Below are 25,812 nucleotides of genomic sequence, written 5' to 3'. Positions count from 1 at the left end.
CGTTCAAAGGTCCAATAAAAGCAGCCAACACGTATAAAAGCCGCCGTTAAGTCCTTCACTTAACAGAGGGAAACAACGCCTCAGTACGCTTACCAGGAATTAACTTTTTATCCTTAAGACAGGTCTAACACTTCCCCCCCACCCCCCATAACCCACTCAGCCCTACACCAGGCAGACTGCTGGTTGCAAAGGGCAGGGAGCACCACGCTTACTGGTACCAGTACACACTGATCACGCCAGCTCCAAGCTGACAAGGAAAGGAGCACAAGCTCCAAGCATATTCCCAAGGGGGTGGGCAACCCAACCACACAGAGCCCCGAAATCTTACAGGTTTCATCGGGCCTTCTTCAGCACCAGAGAGCAACCCAGCAGCAGCCAGAGAAAATAACCACACAGCAGCGTTTCGAAGTCATTTATTTGTCAGGCACCGACGCAGATCTCAGAACACTCACAGAGGAAATTCAGACCTCCCCGGTGGACACGCAGCTCCTGCCATGCCCAGCTTCCACACCGCGCTCCCACCGCAGCCCTCCTCCCCAGCACGGCCCTTCCTCAGCAGCTGGCTCTGCTTCTTGGCCTCCTTCTCAGCTGGAACACCAGGCGGTGTTGCTCAAACACGTGCTCATCCCAGCCGGCACAGAGGCACCCACCGAGCCCAGCGGCTCCCGCACGCTCCCCTCACGCAAGGCTCAGCCCCCGCGCTGTTGTGCCACACAAACCCTGGGTGCAACCAGGCACACCTCTGCGTCAGCACTGCTCGGCAGGCCGGAGCGAGCAAGGAGCAGCAGGAAGCACATGGTCTCAGGCACCGCCCAGCACAGCCCCTTCCTTCCAGACCGCTCCGAGCTCCGCAGACGGGCCTGGATCACGCACCCGGGGTTGGATCACGCACCCGGGATGCATTCACCTTTTTCGCCACCACCTCCGCTCACGACACTGTGCTCAGCGCGTACTCACCGTCACTGACCACACAGACTCGGCTGCTGACATTCAGCGACAAGTCTTCAGCGTCTGCAACAACAGAAGCGTCAAGAAAACTTAATTACTTAAATCATGCATGGATTTTACTACTTCCCGCGTGGCAGACAACGTAGAATTCGTTCTGCTATTCCATTAGACACGTGCTCCCAGTGCATGCCTACCATTCCCTCCCCAGCCCCAGATCTCCAGCACCTGCAGCAGCCCCACACCGTGCAGAGAACAGAGCGCCCCGGGGCTGACCCGCAGCCGGCTCTGGGTGACCGCACACGGGCTGTCCTTGTTCCTACCCGCACAGCTGGTGCGATGGCAGACCCCCCTCCTCCCCCCCACGGCCGCTCGGTACGGATTTGTTTCCTGCATGGTTTATCTCCTCTGTCACTGCCCGAGGGCTCAGAGAAGCAGTAGGAATATGCAGGCTGCGAGCGCGAGGCCCAGCTTGTTCTCCAACGATGTGGAAGGGGAATATACGTCTCGGGCCCGAAGGCCTACGCTCCCGTGCGCCACACGGACAGAGCCGAGAGAGAGCTACTTCTCCGGGTGTCCTCGTTGGGTCGCGGCTGTGCCCCCCCGCCCCGTGGCCCCGTTTCCCCCAGGACCGGCGGAGCGCGGCGCTACTCACAGCGGCAGCGGGCGGGGCCGGGCCGCGGGGCACCACGACCGGGCTGGAGGAGCGGTGATGAGGGGCGGCGAGGCCCAGAGCGCGGCCCCCTCCCAGCCCTCATAGCCACCATAGCACAAGCAGATAGAAAAAGGGAGAGCGAAAACAGACAACAGCAAGGCCGCGCCCAACCGCCCAACCCCCACTGACCTGACAACGCCGCCGCTCATCGGCAGAAGAGAACGAGCGCGGCGCCGCGGCGCTATTTATAGAGCGGGAGGGGGGCGTGGCCTGATCGCGCAGGCGCAGTGAGCGGAACGCAGCGGGCCGTGTGCAGAGCGCGGGCATTGGCGGCGCAGCGGAAGGAAGTAGGCGGGTGCGCGTGCGCGTGCGCAGTGGGAAGGCGGGAACGGAGGGCGCCTCTGTGAGGGGCGGTGGGTGCGCCCCGTGAGGCAGCCCCTCCCCCACAAAGATAGGCGTTAGAAACGCAACCAAGGCAGCGGTTTAAAAAAAAAAAAAAGAAAGAAAAAAAATCCTAAAATACTTTTATTCAATAATTAAAATCTGTTGAGGAGACAGATATACAACGCAATGATTTAAGTCTACAGCCGTACTGTACACGGGGAAGCTGTGAGGGCCGCGCACCCTCCTGCAGGCGTTGGCACAGCCGGGCCCAGCCCTGCCCGGCTCCGGGCGGCCCAGAACGGGCTGAACAAGGCCGGGCCTTTCCATTCCCACACCCCTGTAGTCCTGTGATACTCCCTTCATGCTCAGTGGCATCCCACGTGTGGGTTCGTTTTGTGCATGATACAGCGGTGGCCCAGACCGGATTTGAATATAAACCCAACGTTCCGGACGAACCAATATGAGATTCTCAGAAGAGAAAGAATGTCTATTTTAAGGTCACTTTTTCAACCTCTTCTCCCACCCACCCCGCCCTCCCCCTTCCACCCACACAGTGAAATCATCAAGTTTCCAGTAGGTTTTGCTGTAAAAATGAGAAAAGGCAAGTTTCACCCTGATTTGCAGAGTAAAAAAAAAAAACATCTGAGAGGAAGCCACAATAAAAAGACTGCTATCACAGCTTCCCCAAATTAAAAAATTCTTAAAAGGCAACAGTCATTTCCCGGTTCTGTAATGTGTTAAGTGAGCATAGTTATCTCAAGACAAGATCCATGAGCATCACAGCGAGCGTGAGAGAGTGGGGAGGGAATGTTTTATACATTTGTGTTTTCTTTTTGCTTATTTTTTGTAGGTTTTTTTGTGTTTTTTACAAAAAGAAAAGAAAAAAAAAAGACGCAGCATGTTAATATCTATACAATTCCCTTCCAGGACAACAAACCGTTGGTCAGTAGTGATTCAGGACATGAAAGATAACGACGGACGCAAGCAAAGCCAAAAAAATGACGAGTCACATGTCAGTTGTCTGCCAGGACAGCGTCCGCACGGGGCTCTGTACACAGCAAATATACACACGTGCCTCCTAGCACATCCGCCTTCCATTCCTCAGCTCTCCAGCAACCAGAGCTGCCAGCTGGTTTTTTCTCCTCTCGGTAAGGAGGAGGAAACAAAGGGGTTGCTCCCAAAAGGAGTATGTACAGCTGAGAACTGGGCCTGGCACCACGGGGAGGGAGCTGGGGAAGGAACCGTTTGCTTGCATGTGCACGGTGTGGCAGAGATGCTGGCGCCGGAGGAGAGGCGTATTGCTGAGCTGTGCGAGGTATAGTGTTCAGTTCCAGCCTGATGGCACTCGAGACGTGTTTGTTCCAGTGAAATGCTACATTCAGACAGGATCCCCCTTCCCTGGCTGAAAGCCCTTTTTTTGGAGACGTTTTGAAGGCAAATCTTGGAAGAGTTGAGGTTCTGCCCTCGCTGTATTGCCCAGGAGAGGGATGCAGAGAACTTCCAGTCCTCTTGGGTCTCTTGCTCCCTCTTGGAAGATTATGGTCGGTGGTACCTAAAAGCCAAGTGAAAAAGCCAAGTGTCATCCTTGGAACTTGGGTTAAGCAGTTACTGAAGCATTACAGATTGCTAAAAAGAATAAACTCAGTTATCTCTGAACTTTCAGCCCTCAGTGAGGCTGTTAACACCCAAAGGTTCCATCTCTCTTAGAACGCTCTTGTGCTCTGAAAACACTCATCTTAGCCACACAGCTCAGCCATGGGGGGCCACGATGCACAGATTACTTCAGAGTAATTAATCAGAGCTGTCTACCAAGGTGCTCTGTGGCTGCGGTACTGCTGCACGTCTCTAATGCAAGCGCACTCCAGCTGCACGGTCACACTGATACCCAGCAGTAAATTCAGAACCTTCAGCAATTAATTCCAAATCATCAGCAAAGTGACCTTCTGTCTAGGGAATATTGTTTTTCCTCAACAAGCAGGACATATGGAGCCTAAAAGCAGAGTCTTAACATTCCATGAGCCTTGAGGAGGTACACTGCACCCTGCTAGGGTTGATACAATAGGCACCATAACGGTATGTGCTCACTCACCGTGTGAACTGCTTGCTCTCCTCATGGACTTCCATTTCACAGCTCTTAAACTCATTTAGCTCCTTCCGGATGGCAGCCTGCATGAAAAGAGAGAGAGCTGCTATCTCCTGCTAGGGCATACCGCCCTCTATCCCCCATTTTAAGTGAGCTTCAGACATGGGAAGAAGGCGCTGTGGCTCCAGCGTTCCTGCTCTGGGCTGATCTGTATGGTCTTTTGGGGGTAAAGTGAAGAGTAAGAGCAGTTTTTAAGAGTCCTTCAGCATCTTTTGGTAGAGGAAAAAGCTCAGATCGCAGCAGCCACCCCACCTTTCGCAGTCACTTCACACCAGGCTGTTTAACCTGCCCCACCTCTTCTGCACCCAGGGCCGGGCAGCCCCCACAAGTGGCCAGGGAAGGTGAGAACAGGCATCTTCCCTGCCAGCTTGCCTAAGCCTGCTTCAGCCTGTGAGGAACCGCACTCCTCCAATCAACACCCTGTACCTTGCATCCTCTTGTATCACTCAGAAGCCACTACAGGGCAGACGTGCGGGCTCCGTGTCCCCTCGGAGGGGATAGGAAGCAGGACTGTGTCCAGCACACGAGGGCAAAAGTGCACTGCTGCTGCTGGGTGGGGTGCCAGAGGTGGGAAGAACAGAGCAATTCACCTTGGCTCTCACTCTTTTGTTTGGGACGCCTGATCTAACTCCCTGCCCCTCCCTGGGGCCATGGCACTCCCTGTTACCTTGTCAGCAGGCGTAAGCTTTGTCCATGGCTTATCTGCTCGCCGGTCGTAGTCTTGAGCATCTGTTACTTCCACATACTCGTTAAACCTCAGGATCTTCCTGGCCTGCAGCTCTGCCACCGTAGGCCTTTGGCTGAGCTGAACACAAGAATGAAAACAGTTTGTGCCTTGTCCCCAGAGCAGCTCAGGACCAGCCACTCCACACAGAACAAAGAGCAGTTCCCTCGCTGGTCCTGAACCACAGATACCGAGCTCCTGCTCGCTGTGACGCCGGCATTCACACCCACAGGCCCCTGGGAAGCTTTTCCCCAGCAATGTGTAACAACAGCGTGTAACTTGGGCACCATAGCTAAAAGCAGCTGTTGCTCTGCACAGCTTCTCTCGAGCTGTTGTTACTTTGGAAATGGATTTCGAGGAGCCTGATGTGAACATCGCGGCCACTGAGGTATGGTTCTAGCAGGCAGGCCTGCATCCCTTTCAAGTGCCAAATTTTCAGGTGCCAAATTTAGTCCTCATCGAGCTTGTTACACTTGATGCCAGCTCAAATCTGTCAGCGCCAAACCCGACTGCAGTGCCAAGAGCTCGCCGCTGCTGACAGTCCGCATTCCAAAGTCACCGCGGTCAGAGGGCACTGGGGACAATTACACAACAGCCCCGTGACTTCACCCACAGCCAGGCACCTCCAAAGGGCTCGTGGCCACCACCATCCCCGACAGCTCTGCCAGATGGCAGTCGCAGCACGAGAGCCAGCAGTACCTTTCTGGTGAGCCTGCGTTTGATCTCTCGCTTCTCAGCTTGACGGTCAGCTTCATTTTTCGCTGCCAAGGGGAAGAAAAAAACAAAGCAAAACAAAACACATTTTTTTTTTTTTTCCTGTAAGAATCACGGGCTTTGAAAAGTGTCAATCCCCTTCCTCGCAAGCAGACCACTGAATAACAGCGGTCTCGTGGGCCTTAATGCAGCGTGAATGAGTCATTCTCTCCAGCTCTCTGTATGTTTAAGATTAATGGCCATACCCTCAAAACCGCTTTGCAGATTACTCCTCCCCAAAGCTATTATAGTAATAGTTCTGAAGAGAAAAGCAGCGCAGATAAATATTTAAAACTTCCTGAACTGACATTTCCCTTTCCCCAATGTGTTTATTTAAAACGTTTGCAGAACAAGGTATGGCCAAAAGAAACAGCATTCACTGAACAATGAGCTTTTTGGATCCTACAGGACAATGCTGTAATGTCTGGGCCACAAAGAGAAGTCCAGTCCAAACAAAAACCTTTAAGAGTCTTTGCTGTGCCGCTTCAGAGCAGAGCCTTAACCAACTCGCACACCTTTCCCTGAGGTAGCAGGCAGGGGATGGGCAGCCCTTCCGTCGTGTGATGCTTTGAACTGCATTGCGTGCTGCCCCTGCCACGCTCTGATTCTTACCCAGAGTCAGTTTCTGATGGTAACACAGAACTGGTAAAAATCAGCAGAACTGCTTTACTGCAGCAGCGTAACCAAAGCACAGAGCTCCGTCGCCGTGTTTCAAGCAGACTCCCCGTACACTTGGACTAAAATGTTTGATGAAAAACAAGGCAGCTTTTCTTTTACTACTTAGAGCCACTAGAGAAGCATCACTCACGTTGAAGTATGTTCCTCTGCTCCAGTTCTTCTGCTGTGGGCCTCTGACTCAGTCGCCTACAGAAAAGCACGACAAGTGCACAGTGTGTTATCTGGACATCCATCAGTAGGGGATGAAGAACACCACTGCTTTGTGCTGTTTGAGCGCACTGGAAAACTTCCTCAGCACTCACTCTCCAGCAGACACCACTGCTGTTCTGCTTTGGGCTCTCTTCCCCTCTGCTCCAACAGCAGCTCACCCCCAAGCCCAAGCCAGGAAGGCACTGCGGTTTCTCAGAAGCTCAGGGACAACTTCTCAGCGCAGACAAGCAGACAGAGATTGGAATATCAACCGGCTGAGCATCAGCACGCAGCCTGCAGCTGTTCACACCTTTATATGCCAACCATATCTGACAGCGGTAACGTTTCTGTAGTCCTTGAGATTCTCCCCTCCCAATGCATTTAACATCTGTAAACAGCCCAGTTAGGAGACATTGCTCAACTGCTCGACTCCAGGAGAAACTTCCAGCCTTGGAAACTGAGGGGAAAGGCAACGCTGAGCCTGCAGCCCTGATCTAGAAGCACTGCCCAACCCCCTGCCATGCTCCAGCAGAGGCTGCTTAGACAAGCAGCAGCTTGTGCCCACGGTTCAGACACATCACCCTCCTCCATCCCTCGTACCTGATCAGCGTCGTCCCGATCTGGTGCCGAATTTCATTCCACTCCTCTTTGCTTTTCCGAGGGAAGACAATCTTTTCTTCCTGCACCGTAGTGGCATTCCCCAGCTTTATAGCTAGCGTGTCTTTCCTCTTCACTTTGTTAGCCAGCGTGCCTGTGGGGAGGAGAGCGATGGGATGCGACTGAAGAATGCAGTGCCTGAGTGCAGCGAAACGAGCCACTGGCAGTTGTGCTTCTCCAGCTCAGCACTACAGCTCCTGACGTGCTGGATCTGGTCACTACAGCAACAGCCCTGTGTGATGCCCCTCCACCTGAAGGGGTGGGACAGCACAGGCCACCTGCAGCTGGAGGGGGATTAGCAATCTGCAGCTGGAGGGGGAGCATCTTGTCAGATGAGCAGACAGGTTTGGCGGCCATAGCCTTTGAAAAGGTAGCGGAGAGGGCACGTGGTGCATCGTGAAACCAAGAGCCAGCTGCTTTGAAGCGCTGTGTGAACTGCTCTTTGATGCAGAGCTCAATGCAGCCAGGCACAAGCTCAGCAGAGAAAAAAAGGACAGCTGCAATGTCAAAGCCTTACTGTTATGGCTTTCATCTTCTTCCTCATCCTCCTCGTCATCTTTGTACAGGATGGGCCCCTCCGAGTCAGAGTCACTCATCCCTTCCTCCCCCTCCTGCTCCTCTGGCAGGACCTGGGGCACCAGCTTGGGGATGATGGTGATGGACGGCACGTCCCCAATATACACACGAGGGCCTGAATGCTGCTCCTCTTCCTGGTCCTCCTCTTCCTCTTCCTCATCGTCTGGACTAACGAGAAGCACATTATTACATCTCTTAGCACACCCTGCAGTTAATTCCCTGTTGGCTCCACTCAGTCCACAGAGGTGGGGAAGCCAGGAACCTGAGCAGGAGGAGCAGCCCCAGCCTTGTGATCCCACACCATCCCCTCTCCCCAGAGCACAGAGAAAAGGCCAGGGACAGGTTCACTGCAGAAAAACAGCCCTGTCACTACCCAGCCCCAGGACTTCCGAGTCCATAACACAGGACAGTCCTTCTCCCACTTCTGTTTTGCAAAAGGAAAGACTAAGCAGGCCACAAATGGACGAAATCCAGGATCTTGTTTTGTCTTAGGGCAATTAAAGACAGGCCAGATTCCTGGCATCAGCCTACATTTGTACTCTGGAATACATTTCCCTTTGTGAGCGATGAAATTCCAGCACTGGGGTTAACTTCGTGAGAAGATGTATCAGGTTCTTAAGAGGCTGAAATGGATTCAGCCAACAGGCAAAATGGCTGCAAACAGCACCCAGCCCGGCACGCAGGCTCTCACCATCACAGCCCCGTGGCGAGAGCAGCGTGCCTTGCTGTGAACCGTCACCACGCACCGGACCTACTCACACTTTCAGCATCTCGATGGTGACCGGCAGGGACCTCGTCCTGCCCAGCGTGCCGTTGTCCTCCCCGAAGCCATCGTTCTCAAAGAGCAGCGAGTGAGCTCTGTGCGAGCCCTCGGCGGGGGGGGTGACGGGCAGGGGACTGGCCAGGGCCTGCTGGATCCGGATGTGCAGCGGGATTTGGGGCAGCCGGGGCAGCGCGGGAGGTTCGCCGAAGCCTTGCTCCGCCATCCGCTTCGACACCTCCAGGGACCTGAAGTCTTTGGGAGGAGGGGGGGTCTCTTTGGGCAGGTCCAGGGAGCGAGGGGCATCCGAGATAGGGGTGGAACTGGGCAGGGGCATGCGTGGAGGCTCCGGAGGGATGTGCGTGGGCAGCGGGGGGGACGGCGAGGGCGGTGGGTACGTGGGGGTCATGGGCATCGGTAGCAGCGTGGGGCGGCTCGCTGTCACTGTCCGGTCACCTGGGGGCTTGGAGGCGAGGGCTGCCTCCGGCGGGTTGGTAGGCACGAGGCCTCTCTTCGGTGGGAGAGGAGGGGAAGGCTTGGACAGGCCCGTGCCGCTGTTTATTGCTTGAGATAGTTCCGCTGAAAACAAAAGAAAAACACAAAAGGTGTTTGCCAGATTTCCTTCGCTAGCGTGGAATAAGCGCGGCAAAGAACTCAGAGCCTTGGACCGAGCAACCTCAGCTGCTTTGCCGCTAGAACGAGGTGCCAGAAATAAGCAGATTGCAAGCCGCTAGTTCGTCCTTCCTGCAGCAAAGGTGAGACTTGGGAGAGCAGCCAGAACCGAGCAGGCTGGGAGAGGTCTGGGCATCCTGCTGCTTCGGGGAGAACAGCAGCAACCCTCCAGTGACAGCAGATGGAGCTCGCCCCGATCCAGCTCTGCCTCAGCCAAGGTATGCAGGGCACTTTGTGGCTGTATTCAGATCTGAGATAACCATGGCACCCCAGACTCCGCTTGTGTTAACAGCTCCCTCGCACATTCAACGACTTTGGGGAATCTCACCCGAAGGCAAAAGTCAGCAGAACCGCAGGCAGCAAGGCGCTTTCCTCCTTTCCCTTCACCTGCCGGGCCCGGCCCAGGGGCACCTTGCCACCTGCAGGTGCTGGTCACAGAGCTGTGGTCCTAAGCAGGGGCTGGAGGAACCTGCAACCCCGGCACCACGAGAGGGTGCTGCGAGCGGGCAGCGCTGCGCCGAGATAAGGCCGCAGAGCCGCAGAGAGGTGCGCACATTTTTGGGATGTTTCGCATTTTTAGACTTTCCCCTTGTAGATTAAGAGTCAGATTGTGCGAAACACCGAGTGCCCTCAACTCCCGTCAGCCTCAGCCCTAGGATTTCAGGATCCCCTCAGCAGTGCCCAAAGCCTGGCGGGACCAGGCTCGAGTCACTCTTAGGAAAGGGCAGACAGATTTGGAAAGGGACCGAGAGGTTGGCAGAAGGAAGAGGAGATGGAGAAGGACCAGGTGCCACTCAAAGCGTCCCCTCTGTGAGATGAGCCCCCTACACAGCTGCTGCGCCAGCCCTGAGCTCGCTTTCAGCTCCTGCATCAGACACCAGAACTGCTCGTGGAACGAGCAGAACGAACGGCTTCACAAAGGAACAAACCCTGCCGGGGTTATAACGGCAGCAGGGCGAGAACTAAAGCATGCCCAGAGTCAGAGCGTGCATCAGAGCCCTGCAGAGAGCTCACAAAGCCAATTCCACTGCTGCTGTTTACCCACAGCAACACAACAAGGGCTGCACGGCAGTGACAGCATGCACGCTGCAGTTACAGCCCATCATGCAGGGAATGCACAGCCCTGCAGAGTGCTGCAAAGCTTCTCTGCGTCTGCGTTTGCACCCAGGTAACACTGCAGGGCCGGCTGCTCCCCTCCACGCCCTGCAGCTCCGTGTGCTGGACAGAGCTGGGGCTGAGCACGGGTTTGACAGGCTGCTGTCTTCAGCCACATTTTTTTGTAGCACAAGTACAAAATTAGCGCTGCAATTAGCGCTGGGGCATTTCAAATACCATCCCTGATGCGTGCAAGCAGCTTAAAGAAAACAAGAAAGTATTTCATCAAGCGCTCAGGCATGGTCAGGCTAATCAAGCTGGTCTGGCATACAGGAGTGTTTAATACCATACCGAGGTCGCTTGCAAAACCTGCTAGAGCAAGAAGCCCCAAACAGAACGGAGGGATGCAGCCTGTGCTCCAAGCAGCAGCCAGGGCTACTTCACACAATGTAAGCTCCCAGCACTGCCTCCCCCAACCACACCTGGGGAACGCCTCCAGTTTCTGTGATAACAATGCAGATGTGTCTCACTGATTGGCTCAGGAACCTCCCTCCTGACCTGCACTAGCTAACCCAGCCCGAGGGTCAGCAGGGCTGTGGCAGGCAGCAGGTTATCAAATGGAGGGAAGCTGCCTCATTTATCCCAGCCGTGCCGCACCTGTAAGGCCCATAACAATCCTGAACGCAGCAGCACCTCGCTCTGCTTTCAGAAGCTCTCCCCAAATCGCCTCCTTGGAAAGCTGAAGAATTAAATATCTCTGAGCGTGAAGATTCAGCTCAAATGACACGAGAGCATTCACCCGTGGGACAGGACACGGGACACGTGAGTAACACGGCAATGCCCGGTCACAGACCTTAGAGGAGGTGCCTGAGTGTAACCAGCAAAGTTTGAACCACCCCTGCCTGCACCTGACAGACCAGCCGAGCACACATTGTTCGGCGTGACGTGGATTATTTTCTTTTAATTGATGCTAAAAGCATCAGTTCCCACCAGCTACAGCCCGGCACAGCAAAAATCTCACAGGCCGTTCACCACTCCCAGCTGAATCCCAGCCTTGAGTGAAGCACCCACATTCAAAGAGAGTCGTAAAACGCCCTGTCCTTGCACCAGCCCCAAGGCAGGCAGGGATTCCCTCCTGCAGGTAACGCTGGAGGAGCACACGTGTGACAGATTGGATGGCTTATGGCAGGATGCTCCGGTAACGACAGGTGTGCCTGGGTTAAACCCTTCACAGTGCAGGCTGGGCTGCTTTTGGGAAAAACTGCCTGACATTCATGATAAATCACGCTCCACATCATGATAAAGCACATGGCCTCGCAAAAGGAAGAGATTCTCAGAGGGAGGGCTTGAGAACGCCCACTGCAGCAGCTTACGGAGGCACTTACCTATGACGGAGCTGCTGTTCCTGTTGGTGGGTTTGGGGGGGGGCACGGGAGGCTGCTTGGCAGGGGCTGTGCTGGCTGTACTCGTAGGAGCAGTAGTGTTGGCACCGGTGAGAACAGGGGGCAGAGTCCTGGGGGCCGGGGAAGGGGTGGCTGTGGAAATGACTGTCACTGCCACAGCGGGGGCCGAGCTGGAGGGGGCAGTTTTTGCAGCGCTGCTGGCAGGCGTGGGATCCTTTCCCTGCGGTTCGTTTGCCTCCTGGGAGGTGGACGGGGGCCTTTTGGGGGGAAGCAGAGGCTGTCGGGGAACGTGTGGCTCCTGAGGCGGCTCCGATTCCGAACCAGGGTGGCTGCTGGACGAACCTGCAAACGGAGAGGCTCTAAGGGAGCAGAAGGCTGCGAGGAGCTGATAAGAATCCGATGCGAATTCAAAGCCAGCACTGTGAGAATCCCATTCTGCACGCAGCCGGTTTCTTACCGTGTCTTTTCTTCGGTTCCTCAACCAGAACAGACTTCCGAAGGCTGGATGGCCTCGTGGTCTCCTCTTCCTGGCTGTGCTGGTTACCGACCCCGGGGCCACCGATGGGCACCGTGTGGCCGTTCTTCAGCGCAGACGGATTCACCTTGTCTGCTTCTTCACCATCTGCAAGGGGACGGGGGGGAGAGAGGCAAGCAGAAAACATTCAGAAAGCGCAATACGGAGGAGACACAGCTGAGCCGAGCTGTTATCGCTCCGCACCGATTTCTCCCTGGTTTCTGGAACAGCAGCTCTTCGGTTTGCCTTCTGCAGAGGAGAGCGCGGCAAGAGCAACCGGAGCTTGAGCTGAGAGCTCTTCATTTCATGAGCAGCAAGCAAAATCGTGCAGCCCTGTATCCCATCCAGCGGGGCCTTCTTCAGCAGCCTCTTCGTCTCCCATCTCATTTAGAAAGAGTGCTACCACATTTAAAAACCAATGGACTAGGAAGCTGCAATCACAGTTAACCTCCAGCAGCTTCCACACCAACTCAGCCCAGGAGTACTCACACATTCCCTGCTGCAACACAAAATCCAACGCTAGCCAAGCCACCTACTGCACATGAAACAACAGACGTTGACCGTGCCTTAATGTTTGCTGAAGCACCTGTACTTTCCTTATGATTCCAACCCTGAATTCGGCACAAAGATCACGTTTTGCTCTGTGCAGAACAACCCACACCCACCCTAATGGGGCAATGCCTGCTCTGACTGTTAGCTGCCTGGACTGGGGGTGTGGGTTAGTGGGGAAATACTGGTGGTGAGTGGCTGGGATGATCTTGGAGGTCCTTTCTGACCTCGGTGATTCTGTGATTCTGACTGCTCTCCTTCTCAAGAAAACTTGAGTAGAAAATCAGTTTGATTAAAGATCCTTGGCATTTTCAGCCTGCCATCCCTCAGACCATTCCTGTCCAGCGTTAAGAGCCTGCCAGGTGTCAGACCTGGCGTGTCCTGTTGCTCCAATTCTCACTCATTCCCTGGACCTCCTCTCCCTCCTCACACCAAGGTGCTATTGCAGAAGCTGAACGCAGAGCACCAAGCTGAAAGCTCTCCAGGTTTCCTTTTCTGCAGTAAAACAGAGTTGCTTCCTGCGAGGAGACAAGAGAGCGGCTGTGCCTGAAATGCAGGAAGCGCAGACGGCAGCAAGAGGGAGTTTCCTCCCCAGCCAGGACTGAAACTCAAGAGATGAGCTGCAGCTTTTTATAGCAGCAATCGCCTCTGGCAAGCTGAAGCTTCCAGCAAGGGAGGCAGACCAGCACGATCTTGCTTCCCCTTAGTCATTCACACCTGGCGTGCCCTTCCGTGGCAGAGCAGGGTGCTCCTGCTGCCCTTCTCACAGCATTTCGCTCCGGACTCCAGTCCCAGGCCACCACCAAGCTCGGGCCCAGCAGTGCAGCTCTCCTCTCCCAGCTGCGCTGGGCTCGCAGCCTCCGCTGCCCCTCTTCCCTCCCTCCTTGCTCGTTCCTCTCCAGAGGTTTCTGGATTTTTTTCCACTACCAACTTGCCTAAGGAAATTAACCGACCTCGTAAGAGCAGGTTTTAAAACTGCAAATAGAATAACCTACCTCCGTCGTCTTATGACTGCCCCGGTGCCTTACAATCACGGAAGCAAGGGATTAAGATGATGCGCTTTCTAATCCAACCCTCCTGCCAGTATTGATTGCTCCCCCCATACCTTGGGTTTGTGCTTTATTCAGATTATAACCATCTTCTGTTTCTTAAGCCTGATCAGATGACTGAAAGGAGAAGGTACCTCCCCCTCGCAGCCACGCTCCTGTTACACCCTCACACTGTGGAAGACCTCTCCTCCACCGCCGCTGGTTGGAAGTTTGTTGCCCAAAGCCTTTGATCTCTCTTCCAGTTTCACCCTGTGACCTCACACGCTTTTGCACCGCAGCGAATCCTTCCTGCAGCCCCTCGCTTACACCCTCGGGTTGCTGTAGATGGCTTTTATGACAGGGCAGCTGCAAGCAACCCTGTCAGCTTTAACCCCAGCATTCAGTGGCTTGGACTGAAAACCACTTTTTCACTTCCACTTTGTATCTTCCTTAGAAGAACCCTAACATTTGCATTAGGTTAACTCTGCAGCATGGCTTTCGAGGTCGATATACACTGCTCTACGCCAGAGACCACGCTGCCACCCAAAGCAGTGCCCAACACCCCCCGGCACAGCCAGGTGAGCAGAGGGTGAGCAGATCTGCCCGGACAGTTATTCTGACAGCGTGGCCCCAACTCAGCCATCGAGGACGACAGAAAGCAGGGAAGGCTTCTCTGAGGGCAGGGAAAGCTGTAACACCATACCACGAAGGCTCCCATCTTTAGCCCCTGGAGGAAACTCCCCTACCCATGCAGCCCGAAGTCATCGGCTGGTTTCTCTTTCCGAGCCTGGAGCCTTCAAACCTCAACTCTGAGGTTTGCTCCTCCTGAGATGGACGGAGCACGGCTTGGAGCACGGTCAGAACAAAGCAGGGAGGGTGAGCCCACGGTGACAGGGGCTTGGCAGGATGGGACAGGGCGGCTGGAGCAGGACGGGCACGAGAGGGACAGGATGGGGTGACACATGGGATGCCCCTGCCCTCCAGGGCAGGACAGGTGCTGCACTCCCTTGGCAGCATCCTCCTCACCGAGCATTCTGCCTTTCTTACCAGGAGAGTCAGACAAGAGAGCGCATTGAAAAGGGTAAGACAGACAGGAACCACACCAGCAAAGAGCCCTTAAATTCATCTCCCAGGAGGGCTGCAAGGGTGGGGTTTTGCCAGAGGGAGGTGAGCTACACAGAACACAGACAGGTGAGGATAAGTTCATTTGCAGACTCACCCTGCTCAGGGTCTTCCAGCAGAACCCCTCTTTTTACCAGCTCCTCTCTCGGCTTTCGCATAGAAATCTTTCGTTCTAAAACTGATGTTAAATTGGGGGGAAAAAAAAAAAAAAGACACTCAGAAAACAGGATAAGATAGGAGTTCAAGAAGATACGTTTGTTTTTTAAAGGGAGGAAATAAAAGGGCTTCAGATTTCATTGTACGGCACAGATTAATACCAGGGCGGAGGGACCGCGCGCTCAGGCCTGAGCAATCCCTCCCTCCCTCCCCACAGCTGCACGGGGAGGTTCCTTCCAGGAAGGAATTTGTTTGTCTGAAACTACAGCTCCATGGCAAGGTGCTCTGGAGAGATTGCAGGTGCCGGCCCACCATTGATTCCCGCTCTGCTTCTCACACGTGCCAGCCCCCAGGCCCCCTCACCAGCTGCAGCTCTCCCAGGCAGAGCAAGGAGCCCACCCCCCCCCCCCACCTTTTACCTTCTGAAGTCTCCTTAAATTTGTCGCTGCTTTTCTTTTTCCTCCACTTCCAAGGTTTGAAGATCTTGCCGAAGCCTGAGAACTTGCTTTTCCTCTTGGTGGGAGGCGTGGTGTCCCCCGATTCCAGAACGTCGACCCCCATGCCCGCATCACTCGGGGGGTGATCCACCTCCTCAGCTGCAGGGAGAGGAGCGCAGCGGTCACCTCGGTGCTGCACCCGGCTGCTGCCAGCTCCCACCCCTCGTGCATGGGGAAACGGCGCCGCGCGCTCATGCAAAGAAGGTAGCGAGGTTCCATGCCTTCACGTAACCGTCAGCGATTGGCGTTAGCTCGGGGAGATGGGGGGGGAGGGGGTTTCCCAAGTGAGCGCTGCAGGCTGGCTGACAGGCGGCTTGCTAACGAACCGAGGGCTCGTGTCCATGGGCAGCGTGACAGCTTCGCCCCAGCACCACGCGTCGCTTTGCTGCGGTTGCAAACCCGGTGCAAGACGCACGGAACAACCCGAGCACGGGAACCGAGAGGGGCGCGGAGCCCACCTCCATCTGCACACGGAGAAGCTGCCGGCCCCGCTGCACCAGCTGCAGGCGCTGGGGCTGAGCCTCGCTGCTTTTTTCCCCTAGAAACACGGCCAACGTCGCTGGCCAAGAGCAACAGCTCCACAGGAAAGCAGCACAATGCAGCCCGCGCTCCACCTACGGCGCTCGAGGTCTCTGGAGAACACCACGAGAAGGACACACAGGCGGGGAGGGATGCACACAAAGGAAAAGCCCAACTCGCTGCAGCAGAAAGGAGACAACTCGCAAAGCAGAACCGGAGCACAAAACCCTACGCTGGTGGCTGGTAACCGGGTGTTGGAGGCACCGTAAGGGACCGCCTGCCATCAGCAGAACCCAGAGCTGCCTGCAGCAAACATCCCAGTGCACGCAAGCAAAGCGAAGCCAGCTGGTGGCCTCAGTTTGCAGCGTGGTGCTCCCGCAGTGCTGGAGCCGGGGGGTGAAACCCTCCCTGCGGGAGCACCACGCTCCATCCGGGCTGGGACCGACTGCACTCGTGCATCTCGTTTCAGAGCCTTCCAGCCAAATGCTCTGCAGTTTGCGAGCCTTCCGGGATCACAAAAGCCCTTTCAGTCGGTCTCAGGCAAAGCCTGCACGGCGTGCTGCAGAAAAGACAACACCCCCCCCCGGGCCACGCGGCGAGGTCAGCCAAGAATCCCTTCTCCCGGGGCTAAGAGATTGGGAAAGGAGTTCTAGGGGAAAGCCACGCTGCATGCAGGACAAAGAGCTAAGAAATGCATCTCTTCTATCACATAAATATCCACCACGGAGGCAGGCTCCGATGCGAAAAAGCAGCTCCCTGTCAACGCAGGGAAGAGCAGGCCAAGGACAGGAAAGAAACTGGGAAAGCCCCAGCGCTGACGTTCGATGGAGCCCTACGTGCAGCTCTGCCCAACGTGGGATTCTGGGGCCCCGGAGGAGGCACCTCGTGCTCCAGTGCCTCGCTCCGAGCACAGCTGAAATGAAGACGGGGAACAGAGGAGCAGCGCAAGGAAAACCAGGGGGAATTTCAGCACGGGGATCCAGGTCCCCTGTGAGCAGCGTGGTATTGAACCGAGCCATGGAGAAGGAGAGGAAATCCCACCCAGGACGCAGGTTGGCGAGGAAGGGATCCACCACTGTGCAGACTGCAGGGGAAAAGCGGCGTCCAGAGCTGACTGCGGCCGCTTCAGACTTCACCTAAAGCACACAGTGCTGCCCAGGGCCCTCTCCTCCTCCTCTTTTTCTATTTTTTTTTTCCTCCCTTTTTATTATTTTTTTATTTTTTCCAAACAGAGCTCAGTCCTAGGGGATAAAAACAGGAGAGAACCGGGATGGAAAGCAGCGTGCACGACGTCAGCCCCGATCCAGGACATTCTGCAGCTCTACCCCCACGCTTTTCCTGCTGGGACAGAGGGTGGGAAGAAGCAGGGACACAAAAAAAACACTCCCAGGAACCCAGGAGGAATTGTGCAGATGCTCAGAGGTGCTATCTCTGGAGACAAGAACATCAGCCCTGCTGAGCTGTACGTGGGATTTCAAAGCGCAGCACTCGTTTTGCTCAGCAGAGCGCTCCCCAAGCAGGGCACGCTGCTCCCCCGCATCGCTGAGCCTACAGCCCATGCCCCAAACCTCCCAAGTGCAGGAGACCCACAATCCCTGCACCGGGAGCGGCTGAGCGGAGGGGAGAAGCCTCCACGTGAGGTTAATCCCAAGGGGAGGAACCCGCAGCCCAGGCCTGGCTGCCGGACCGAATGCCATCTCGGGGTGGAGCTTCGCGCCCGGTGCCGCGCTGCAGGTGAACACAACAGCCGGGTTTTGCCCTGATGTTCAGTGCTGATACCCAGCACAGCAGCTCTGGCTTGCCTGCTGTGCTCTGAGCTCAGCTCTGTGCCTGCCAGCAGCCGTGCAGGAGGAGCTGGCATAAGACCCCAACCCATCGTCTCCAGCATCCCCTTTGCTCTGGGCACTGAAGCCCAACACGCAGTGTGACCACCCCGTATCTCCTCCAGCCCATGGGGTGAGGCTGATGCCCCAAAACCAATCACCCTTACTCCATGGGGACCCATTCTGCCCAGTGCCAGGGCCAGGCCGCTTCCAGGAGGGCCCGCCCCCCCCGCTCCCTTCCACTCTTCCTTCCACCATCCCTTAATTACCACGTGGACACGGGCGTTTAAAATAAGTCTGTTATGATGCAATTATGAATTAACATTCGCCGCTAATTAGCAGGCGGATCAGCTGCTGTAGGTGTGCTTTTAGTGATCTGCATTTTAAATACCCTCATTGTTCAGTGATTGCTCATGATAGTGCTCGCACTGCCCCGGAAAAGGAGTTTTGTGCCAACCACAGCCCATCTCCAGCTCAAATGTCCACCAAGAGCTGCAAAAGGAAGCAGGGGGCCCGGCTCTGCTCAGCACCCAGGCTGAAGGAACCGGCCCCACTGCCGTCCCAGGCTGGTAAACCTGTTTAAAATTTCTTACAAAGGTTAAACAAGGTCTTGGAGGCTTGGGTGAAGCAGGCGGAGTCCTCATTAGAAGGTCAAGAGCTTTCCAATAAGCGGGTCTCAGTGCGTCCCCGTGCCACAGAACGACCTGGTTTAGCCCTTCTGCAAAAGCCACGGGGAAGCACCCACTGCAGGAACACAGCCCTGGAGCTGGGGGAGCCCCCAGGCACCCCCCCTCCTGCACAGCTCCATGGCACAGGAAAACCTCGGAGTAAAGTGTGCTGCGCTGCTGCCCTGGGGTGTCCAGGATGGGACTGGACGCTGCTCTCAGCCATAGGTGGGGGGCGGGGGTCAGGCTCAGTGGTTCCACGCCTGCCCCAGCCCCACACACAGCCCAAAACCAGGGGGTCTGCGGAGGGGGGCTGTGCCCCACCTCTATCAGAAAGCAACCTGCCCACATCCTCCCCCACCACCAAAACCAGCAGGTGAACGGGAGCTGTCCAAACAGCAGACCGGCGTTAACCCAAACGCTGAGCTCAGGCTCCGTCCCCAGGTTGGCACTGCTGCAGCTTCCTGCCCTCCTGCATCCCCGGGCCGTGCCAGCAAGGAGGGATGCAGCTCTCCTCGGGCACAGAGCGATCCGAGAGCCGCCCGGTCGGCCGACCCCACTGTGCAAACTGCCTCACGTCTGTGCTCCTCTCCTGCCATTAAAACGCCACGGGAGAAAAGCTCTTCATCCGCTGCACCCCGCGCTAGGTGCGAGCTGTTGTGCAAGGCCGCAATGTTTTTCCTGGGACGCCGTGTCAGCGGGAGCAGCTGGAGCCTCGCAGGAGGGCTGCAACGCGTCACGGCCGGCAAGGGGCCCTGGGGCTGCGTGCCAGCCGTGCCCGAAGCTTCCATCAGGCTCGGGGCAGCATCGCTGTAGAGGAGAGTGAAGCTTTTCCTCCTGCCATGGCACAGAGACAGCTCTCACTGGGCCGGAGCAGCAGAGCTGCGATCCATGGGGCGGTTGGAAAGGCCCTGGATGTTCACATGGGACACGGGCAGCGAGCAGCGATGGGGCCGGGCTTTAGCGAGCACGAAGCTCTGTGTGATGGTCCTACGGCCTCACTGCTGTCCCAGGAAGGAGGAGCCGCTGCGAGCAGGTAGAGCCGAGCCTCACCCTTCAAACCCAGCCCCAGAAAACCCTGTGGTCCAGCGCAGAGCCCGGCACAAGGCACGGCACCAAGCAGAGGCCTCACCTCCAGGAAGGGACATGAGACAATTCCAGTTAGAACCAAGCTGCACTGAAGGGCCGTCACCGCAGAGCGGGTCCTGGTGAGTTTTCAAGCTGCTTTAACTCGAGCCACACAGCAGCACGGCCAGGGAGGAGCTGGTGCTCTCGGCTGGCACACCACGACGGGAGCTGAAAATCACTTCAAGGCCCGAGTGAGAGACCCGAACAAAGCAAACCGAAGCCTCGCTTCCCAGATGCTGACCGTTCACATGACATTCCCAAACGCCCCGGGGGGGAAGCTGCTCGTTTCACCAACAAAGTGGCACAATCCTTCAAGGAGGAAGGGGCAGCCAGGCCCGGGTCAGAGCTGCGGGCTGAAGCTGTTTGGAGGAGGCTGAGAACACGCTGCTTTCCTGCCCCAAACCCCCGCAGACCCCCGAGCTGTGCGGCCACTCTGCCCCCGTCCGTCCCAGCTCACATTTCTGATGGAAACGCCGTGAAAGCTGAAGTATAAAGAAGTGCTTTGGGCAAACGCCGCTAGCTTCCTGCAGCTGCCTTCAAAGCTGCGTGCCCGCTTCCGGAACGGCCCGGGGAAGAGAACCCCGACCTTAAAGCACTAAAAGCTCAGTCACAGAGCGGCCCCAGGCAGAGCAGAAGCCGAGGGCTGGGGGCATTGCTGATCACTGTGCTCCTCAGCAGACCTTCCCTTCCGACAGCATCCTGCCGCAGCTAACACAAGATCCGTCTCTTGGCGCTCACCGTGGACTCAGGAGCTCAAGCACCACAAGGAAGGTCCCTGGGCAGCCCATGAGCAGCAGCAGAACCCACGGCCCTACACCGGGAGAGCCCCTTCCCCTGGGAATCGCCACCACCTCCAGTGCTTGGGGTGGGAGAAAGAGCAGATGGGGCTCCTAGCGGCCCCCAGACCCAAGGGGATGCTGTTAGCGGCTCCTGACGGCACGGAGGAGGCTGAAGTCCTATTTCTCCCTTCCTCTCTCCCTCAGCACCACTTATTTTTAGCAGCTCTTGAACACGACCAGCCGGAGCGACCCGGGGGTGGCACAGAAAAGGCGCCGGTTTCATCTGACCCCTAACAACGCTTGGGAGGTTCAAAGTTACAAAAGTGAAAAAGAAGAAGATAAAAAATGAGCCCCTTGGAGGGTGCGGGGGGGGGGGGGGGGGGGGGGGGGGGGCGGGGGTCGGCTTTTTCTGTACAAATCAGCAAATTCCACCTTAGAGATGAGAGAGAGCAAGCAGCTCGGTGCGAGGAGGTGACAGCATCGTCCCCGTTTCCGTGCATCACAGCCCTGGAAATCGCAGCCAGCAGCACCCGGCGCCGCTCCGCTCTCCCTGTGCACCCAACCTCGTCCCCCAGAACTCAGGCTCAGAGATGCAGAAAGCAGTGGGTGGGCGGCTGGCAGCCGTGGCCCTTCTCCCCCAGCACTGCTGCAGCTGCCCCCCAAGGGCTGGGAGAGCTGGCACTGAACCAGGCAGCCCCGGGAAATCCCTCGGGCTGATTCCGAGCACGGCACCGGGGGAGTTTCACCGCAGCCCCGAGCGCTTGGCAAAGCCCGAGCCCGGGCACGCAGGTAAGGGACAAGCTGTCCCAAAAACGCCGGCGCTGGGGAACGGAACGGAAGGAAGCGGAGCTGCTGCTCTGGGCTCTTCCCAGCTCCGCGTTCCCCTGCTCCCACCTGCAGCCTGCCCCACGTCTCCGCCGTTCCCTCGCCCTCCATTACTCACGCTCAGCAGCTGGATGGACCGGTCTCGAGAAGCGCGGCTGCCCCATGAGGTCCCTTCCCAAGCCGCTCTCCGGGAGGCGGCGGGAGGAGAGAGGAAGAAATCCAAACCCTGGGAGAGCACCGGGCTCCTCCGAATGGGTCACTCCATGCCCGGGGCCGGGGGGTCCGGCACGGTGTGAGCGGAGCTGCAGGAGCAGAGGCAGCCGTGGGGCGGCCCGTGGGCCACGCGGGTCCCGCTCCCCGTTCCCCAGGCACTTGATTCTCATAAATAGGCGCCCATGCCAGCTCCCCTGGCGCAGGAATGCCTGTCATTCCAGAGCTGCGCTGGCTGGGGCTGAAGCTCAGGAAGGGGAGGAGACAGCCACGCTCCAGCCACTTAGCTGCACAACCCCAAGCATCAACACCCCTCGCTCCTTCCTCAGCGCCGGCAGCGAGGAGGGAGCTGGGGCTTCACCGCGGCACGAACCCGAACCCGAAATGCACCAACCTGAGCGAGAAAGCCCGGTGCCCTGAGCAACAGAGGGGATGCACTGCCCCGAGGTTAAAGGAGAGCTCAAGAAGTGCCGGAGCTGGCGGGCATCTGGGCAGATGTGCAATAAAATAGGGTTTAATGATAACTCCTCCATCCACTAAAGTTACTGGGAGGAAGGCGGGAGCGGGGGGGGGGGCATCTTCTGATGTAAATTTCACCAAGGAGAACTGATCTTTGGCAAGGACAATGAGAATGCCTTTTTCATTTGTGTCACGTCTCGCCGGCTCCAGCTGCAAGCATCCCCTCACCCCTCGCAGCGCAGCAGAGTTTAAGCGCATCCACATGGATTCTTTCTGCTTTTTTTCCCCACCAGAATTTGTTCGGATTTCGGTGACCCACAGCTGGGAGCAAAGCCGAGTAACCCAAAGGAGCTCCCGATCCACGTGTGGGGTGGGAGCCGGCCCCACGGGAAGAGGGAAGGGGACAGTTGTGACATCCGAGACCTCCACCTGAGCGACAAACACCCGGCAGAGCCTCGCAGCGCCCGCTCCTCCCCGCTGAAACGCAGCTGCAACAACACGGGAGGGAGCAGGAGCACCCCACACCTCCGCCGGCAGCGGCAGCAGGTGGAGGAGCGAGGAGCAGTGGCCGCGGCGTGGGCGGACCAGCAAATTCCACCACCTCCCTCGTGCCGAGCCGAAGCGACGTTCCCGGCACGGCTGACTCTTCTCACCCACCCACCGCCGGCCCCATCGCTGTGCTCGGGTGGCAGCCCGCCTTCCCGACCAGCCCCACGAGGACAGACGGACTCGCGTGCGCTCTCCGCCTCGTTTCAAGGCTCTCTGCTTCGACACAAAGCCGTTTGAAGGCCATTTAAAGCCAGAGCCAGCCGGTGAAGGCCCACAACGTTCAGAGATTGGAGGCTGGAAGCCTTCTCCAAGCCTACATCAGCTGAGCTGCCCACCCGGGGAGGAGGTGGGGAAGAATCTCCCCGCTGCAGAGCACTGCGCTTGCTCTAGAGCTGCCCCGCTTCCAGGGAGCACGGGGCCAGAGCACTTCGTGCCGTGTTTGCAGCGACCCAAGAGCGCGCAGCAGAACCAGGTACATACACTACATGATGTTATGATGTGGAATACTAATAACCGAAAGTCATAGAACCATGACACTAGGGCTGCGAGCACACAAAAGCACACAGCGAGCCGCTTCCACATCCCCACATCACTGGTGAGGCCTCACGAACCATCACCAAGACTTCGCCACTCAATGATGCCTGCAGAGGAGCAAAGAGCTGCAGGGCTGCATTTCAAACTGCAGCTTTGCTTTGGGCTTCAGACGCTGGAGGAAGAGCAGCTGCAACTCCTCTTACAGGGGGAACAACACCGGGAGGAGGACGACAGAGCACGGGACAGCAGAAATCCGACCCAAAAGCAACGTCAGCTCTTCACGCGGACTCCTGCCTCGGGATGGTGTGGGAGCAGCCCATTGCTCCCCCATACGACGCGGGGCAAAGCCAATTAGCTGCCCGCAGACAGAGCCCCACAGCTCAGCCCCCCCAGCCAAGCACAGCCAGGTGAGAGGCAGAGCCACGCCTGGAGCAAGGACAAGCCACAGACGTCCACAGTTCCCCAAATTGGGGCCATCTGACAGCACAGAAAGCAGAGTAACACCTCTGCTCCGCGGGGACGGGTGAAGCTGTGAGAGCTGGAAATAGCAAGCAGCTTTCTATGGGGAAGCAGAGCGGGCTGCTGCCCCACGCTCGCCCTGAGAGGCCGTTTTCCTGAGAATTGCACAGGATTTCAGGAGAGGCAGCTCCTGGGACGAGGCAGTTACGGGCAGGGAATGCCCAAGATGTGGAGCACGTCGTGCAGCAAAGCTCCCCTCCAAGGTTTCACTTCCCCTCCATCCAGAGCAGAGTCCCATCAAAACCCAGCGCTCCCGCTCTGCCCCTGCACTCCGCAGGAGGAACTCTTCCGGATTGGGTCACCTCAAAACCTAACGAAACCCGTCCTGAGCACAAGCCTCATTAGCTGCCCTAATAGAGGCACTGCTGTTCACACCGCACTTTGCACCAACGTGAAACACCGCATTCATCTCCAGTGACTCAGGCGTTTACGTTCCATGATTCAGCCGCCGGCTCGTTAAGGACTCTTGCGTTATCCCATCCCCGCAGCCGGAGCCCAGCAATACCGGGCGTTTTCCTTCCCAGCCCATCAGCAGTCACTGCAGGAAGCCCCAAAACGCTCCCGGCTTGAAACGCCAATGGGAAGTCCCAATGCCCACAGGAGCGTCTCACCGGGGCTGGAGGGAGGAGGGAAGGGGATAGATGCCCCGGTCTGCTCGCCGGCCGAGCTCAGCAGGTTGGCAGAGCGAGGAAGAGTGTGAAAACAACGCGTGGCTGCCTCCAGAGCCGAGCATTCCCGGGCCGTGCTCGGAATGAGATGTGGAGGAGTTACCCATGACGGCAGCTGCCTGATTTTTTCGGAAGCCGGGCGGTCGGGCTCCAAGGTCGCAAGCCAACGCTGTGACGCTCTTCCTTTCCCCTCGCGTGGTATGAAAGCCAGCCCGGAGCCGGCGTGGAAACGGAAGCGCGTTTATTTATAAGCCAGCTGGCACCGCATTGTTCGGGTCCTGCACGCTTTGATGAAAGCGCGCTGCTTTCAGGAGACGGAGCGGTGAGGTAAGCGCTCCCAAGCCCCGTGATTTCCTCCGTGCTTCCTGTGACTTTTCCAAGTGGGGAAACTCCCATGGTGCGGAGCGTTCCCGTCCCCTCGTCCCCAGCGCTGGGTCAGCGAGGTGGAGATGGGGCTGGCACAGCGGGGAGCGTCCTGCTCTGCGTGCTCCGTGCCACGGAGGTCGGCATCCCATGGCCAACGTGGTCCTACACCGCCCAGGAGCTGAGCCGGGCCGAGCGTGCTCATCCTCACCCTGCAGAGGGAGGAGCTGCTGCAAAGCCTCACGGTGCTGAAGAACAGAAGGAGCACCCAGCTGTCACAGGGAGCAGGAGAAAGTCGTGCAGTGGGTTTAGGACAAGGACGTGAGGTCAAAGCATCCCCCCTAAGCCTTGCTTCCCAATGGAAGGAGCGCGGCTTGCAATGGGAGCACGCGTTGGCCAGCACTGAGAACACATCTTCCGCGCCTCCTCCCCACTCGCCCTAATTACTTACCACACATGCTAAATATTTTCCTGTTGACAGGTGAGGGAATGCTAAGGAATGCAATCCTGAAAATTAAAGATTCGGTCGCATCTTGGCTAACTTGAGGGCTGCGGTGAGTCACGGCCGGGCCGTCCTTAAGCAAGGGAACCTCCAAAGCCAACAAGCGACTTTTTGGAGCACCTTGAAGCAGCAATTCACAGAAGCACACTGGTCAGAAGCCAAAGGAAGCAGAGATACAGGACGCATTCCAGCAAAGCATCAGGCATCAGCAAAGCAACAGCGTATTCCCAGCAGCGAAGCACTCGGAGGCGAGATGCCCATCTGTCACTCCCAGCTATATTATTAGGAAAACGTTAAGCACAAACACGGAGAACATGAATTATTCCGCTGCTGAGGGAAGAAACAGCGTTCAGCTTAACTCCTGTTTTACCCATGAAAACAACCCGCTTCCCTCAGAGAGCAAAAACGAAGAGACTCAAAGAACCTACCAACAACGTCAGCTCCACTCCCCACTGCACCGCAGGAAGCAAAGGCAGACACCAACAGCTCCAGCACAAACACAGCACACATCCCTCTCCTTTAAGCCCCAACCAGGGGTCAGTACGGGGCCTGGCCTGGTTCAACACCCCCCCAATGACCTGGATGAGCATGCGTGCTCAGCTGGTTGCCCTCCCTTGTAAACCCAATGCACTCGGTGTGCCCTGCTCCAACACCTCATGGCTTTACACGGGTGGTACAGCAAAGGGGCCAGACCTCCACCTGCAAAGCAATGGGCCAGGACAGGCCCTGCAAAGCACTGCAGGCTGCAAAGGAACGGCAGGAGCAGTCC

General features: G+C 57.0%; 1 protein-coding gene across 8 annotated transcripts in view; it reads right to left on the bottom strand.

The window, feature by feature from the left end:
- PHACTR4 (phosphatase and actin regulator 4) overlaps positions 2,108-25,812 on the bottom strand; it is a 41,404-nt gene continuing 17,699 nt past the window's right edge. For 7 of the 8 annotated variants that reach the window (XM_021375607.1, XM_021375609.1, XM_021375610.1 and 4 more), the window contains 12 exons: positions 15,423-15,599; positions 14,945-15,025; positions 12,092-12,256; positions 11,617-11,976; positions 8,464-9,043; positions 7,646-7,872; positions 7,072-7,222; positions 6,413-6,468; positions 5,551-5,612; positions 4,795-4,932; positions 4,074-4,150; positions 2,108-3,536 (listed from right to left, as the gene is read on the bottom strand). In XM_021375607.1, coding sequence (XP_021231282.1) covers positions 3,521-3,536; positions 4,074-4,150; positions 4,795-4,932; positions 5,551-5,612; positions 6,413-6,468; positions 7,072-7,222; positions 7,646-7,872; positions 8,464-9,043; positions 11,617-11,976; positions 12,092-12,256; positions 14,945-15,025; positions 15,423-15,599 — 2,090 coding nt within the window. In that variant the 3' untranslated portion in view covers positions 2,108-3,520. Of the gene's footprint in view, positions 3,537-4,073; positions 4,151-4,794; positions 4,933-5,550; positions 5,613-6,412; positions 6,469-7,071; positions 7,223-7,645; positions 7,873-8,463; positions 9,044-11,616; positions 11,977-12,091; positions 12,257-14,944; positions 15,026-15,422; positions 15,600-21,357; positions 24,108-25,812 lie in introns of those variants that run through there. The other variant, XM_021375604.1, reaches the window with a different exon arrangement.

The sequence above is a fragment of the Numida meleagris genome, chromosome 22 (assembly GCF_002078875.1).
Source record: "Numida meleagris isolate 19003 breed g44 Domestic line chromosome 22, NumMel1.0, whole genome shotgun sequence".
Taxonomy (NCBI): domain Eukaryota; kingdom Metazoa; phylum Chordata; class Aves; order Galliformes; family Numididae; genus Numida; species Numida meleagris.
This window is presented reverse-complemented; position numbering and strand designations above follow the sequence as displayed.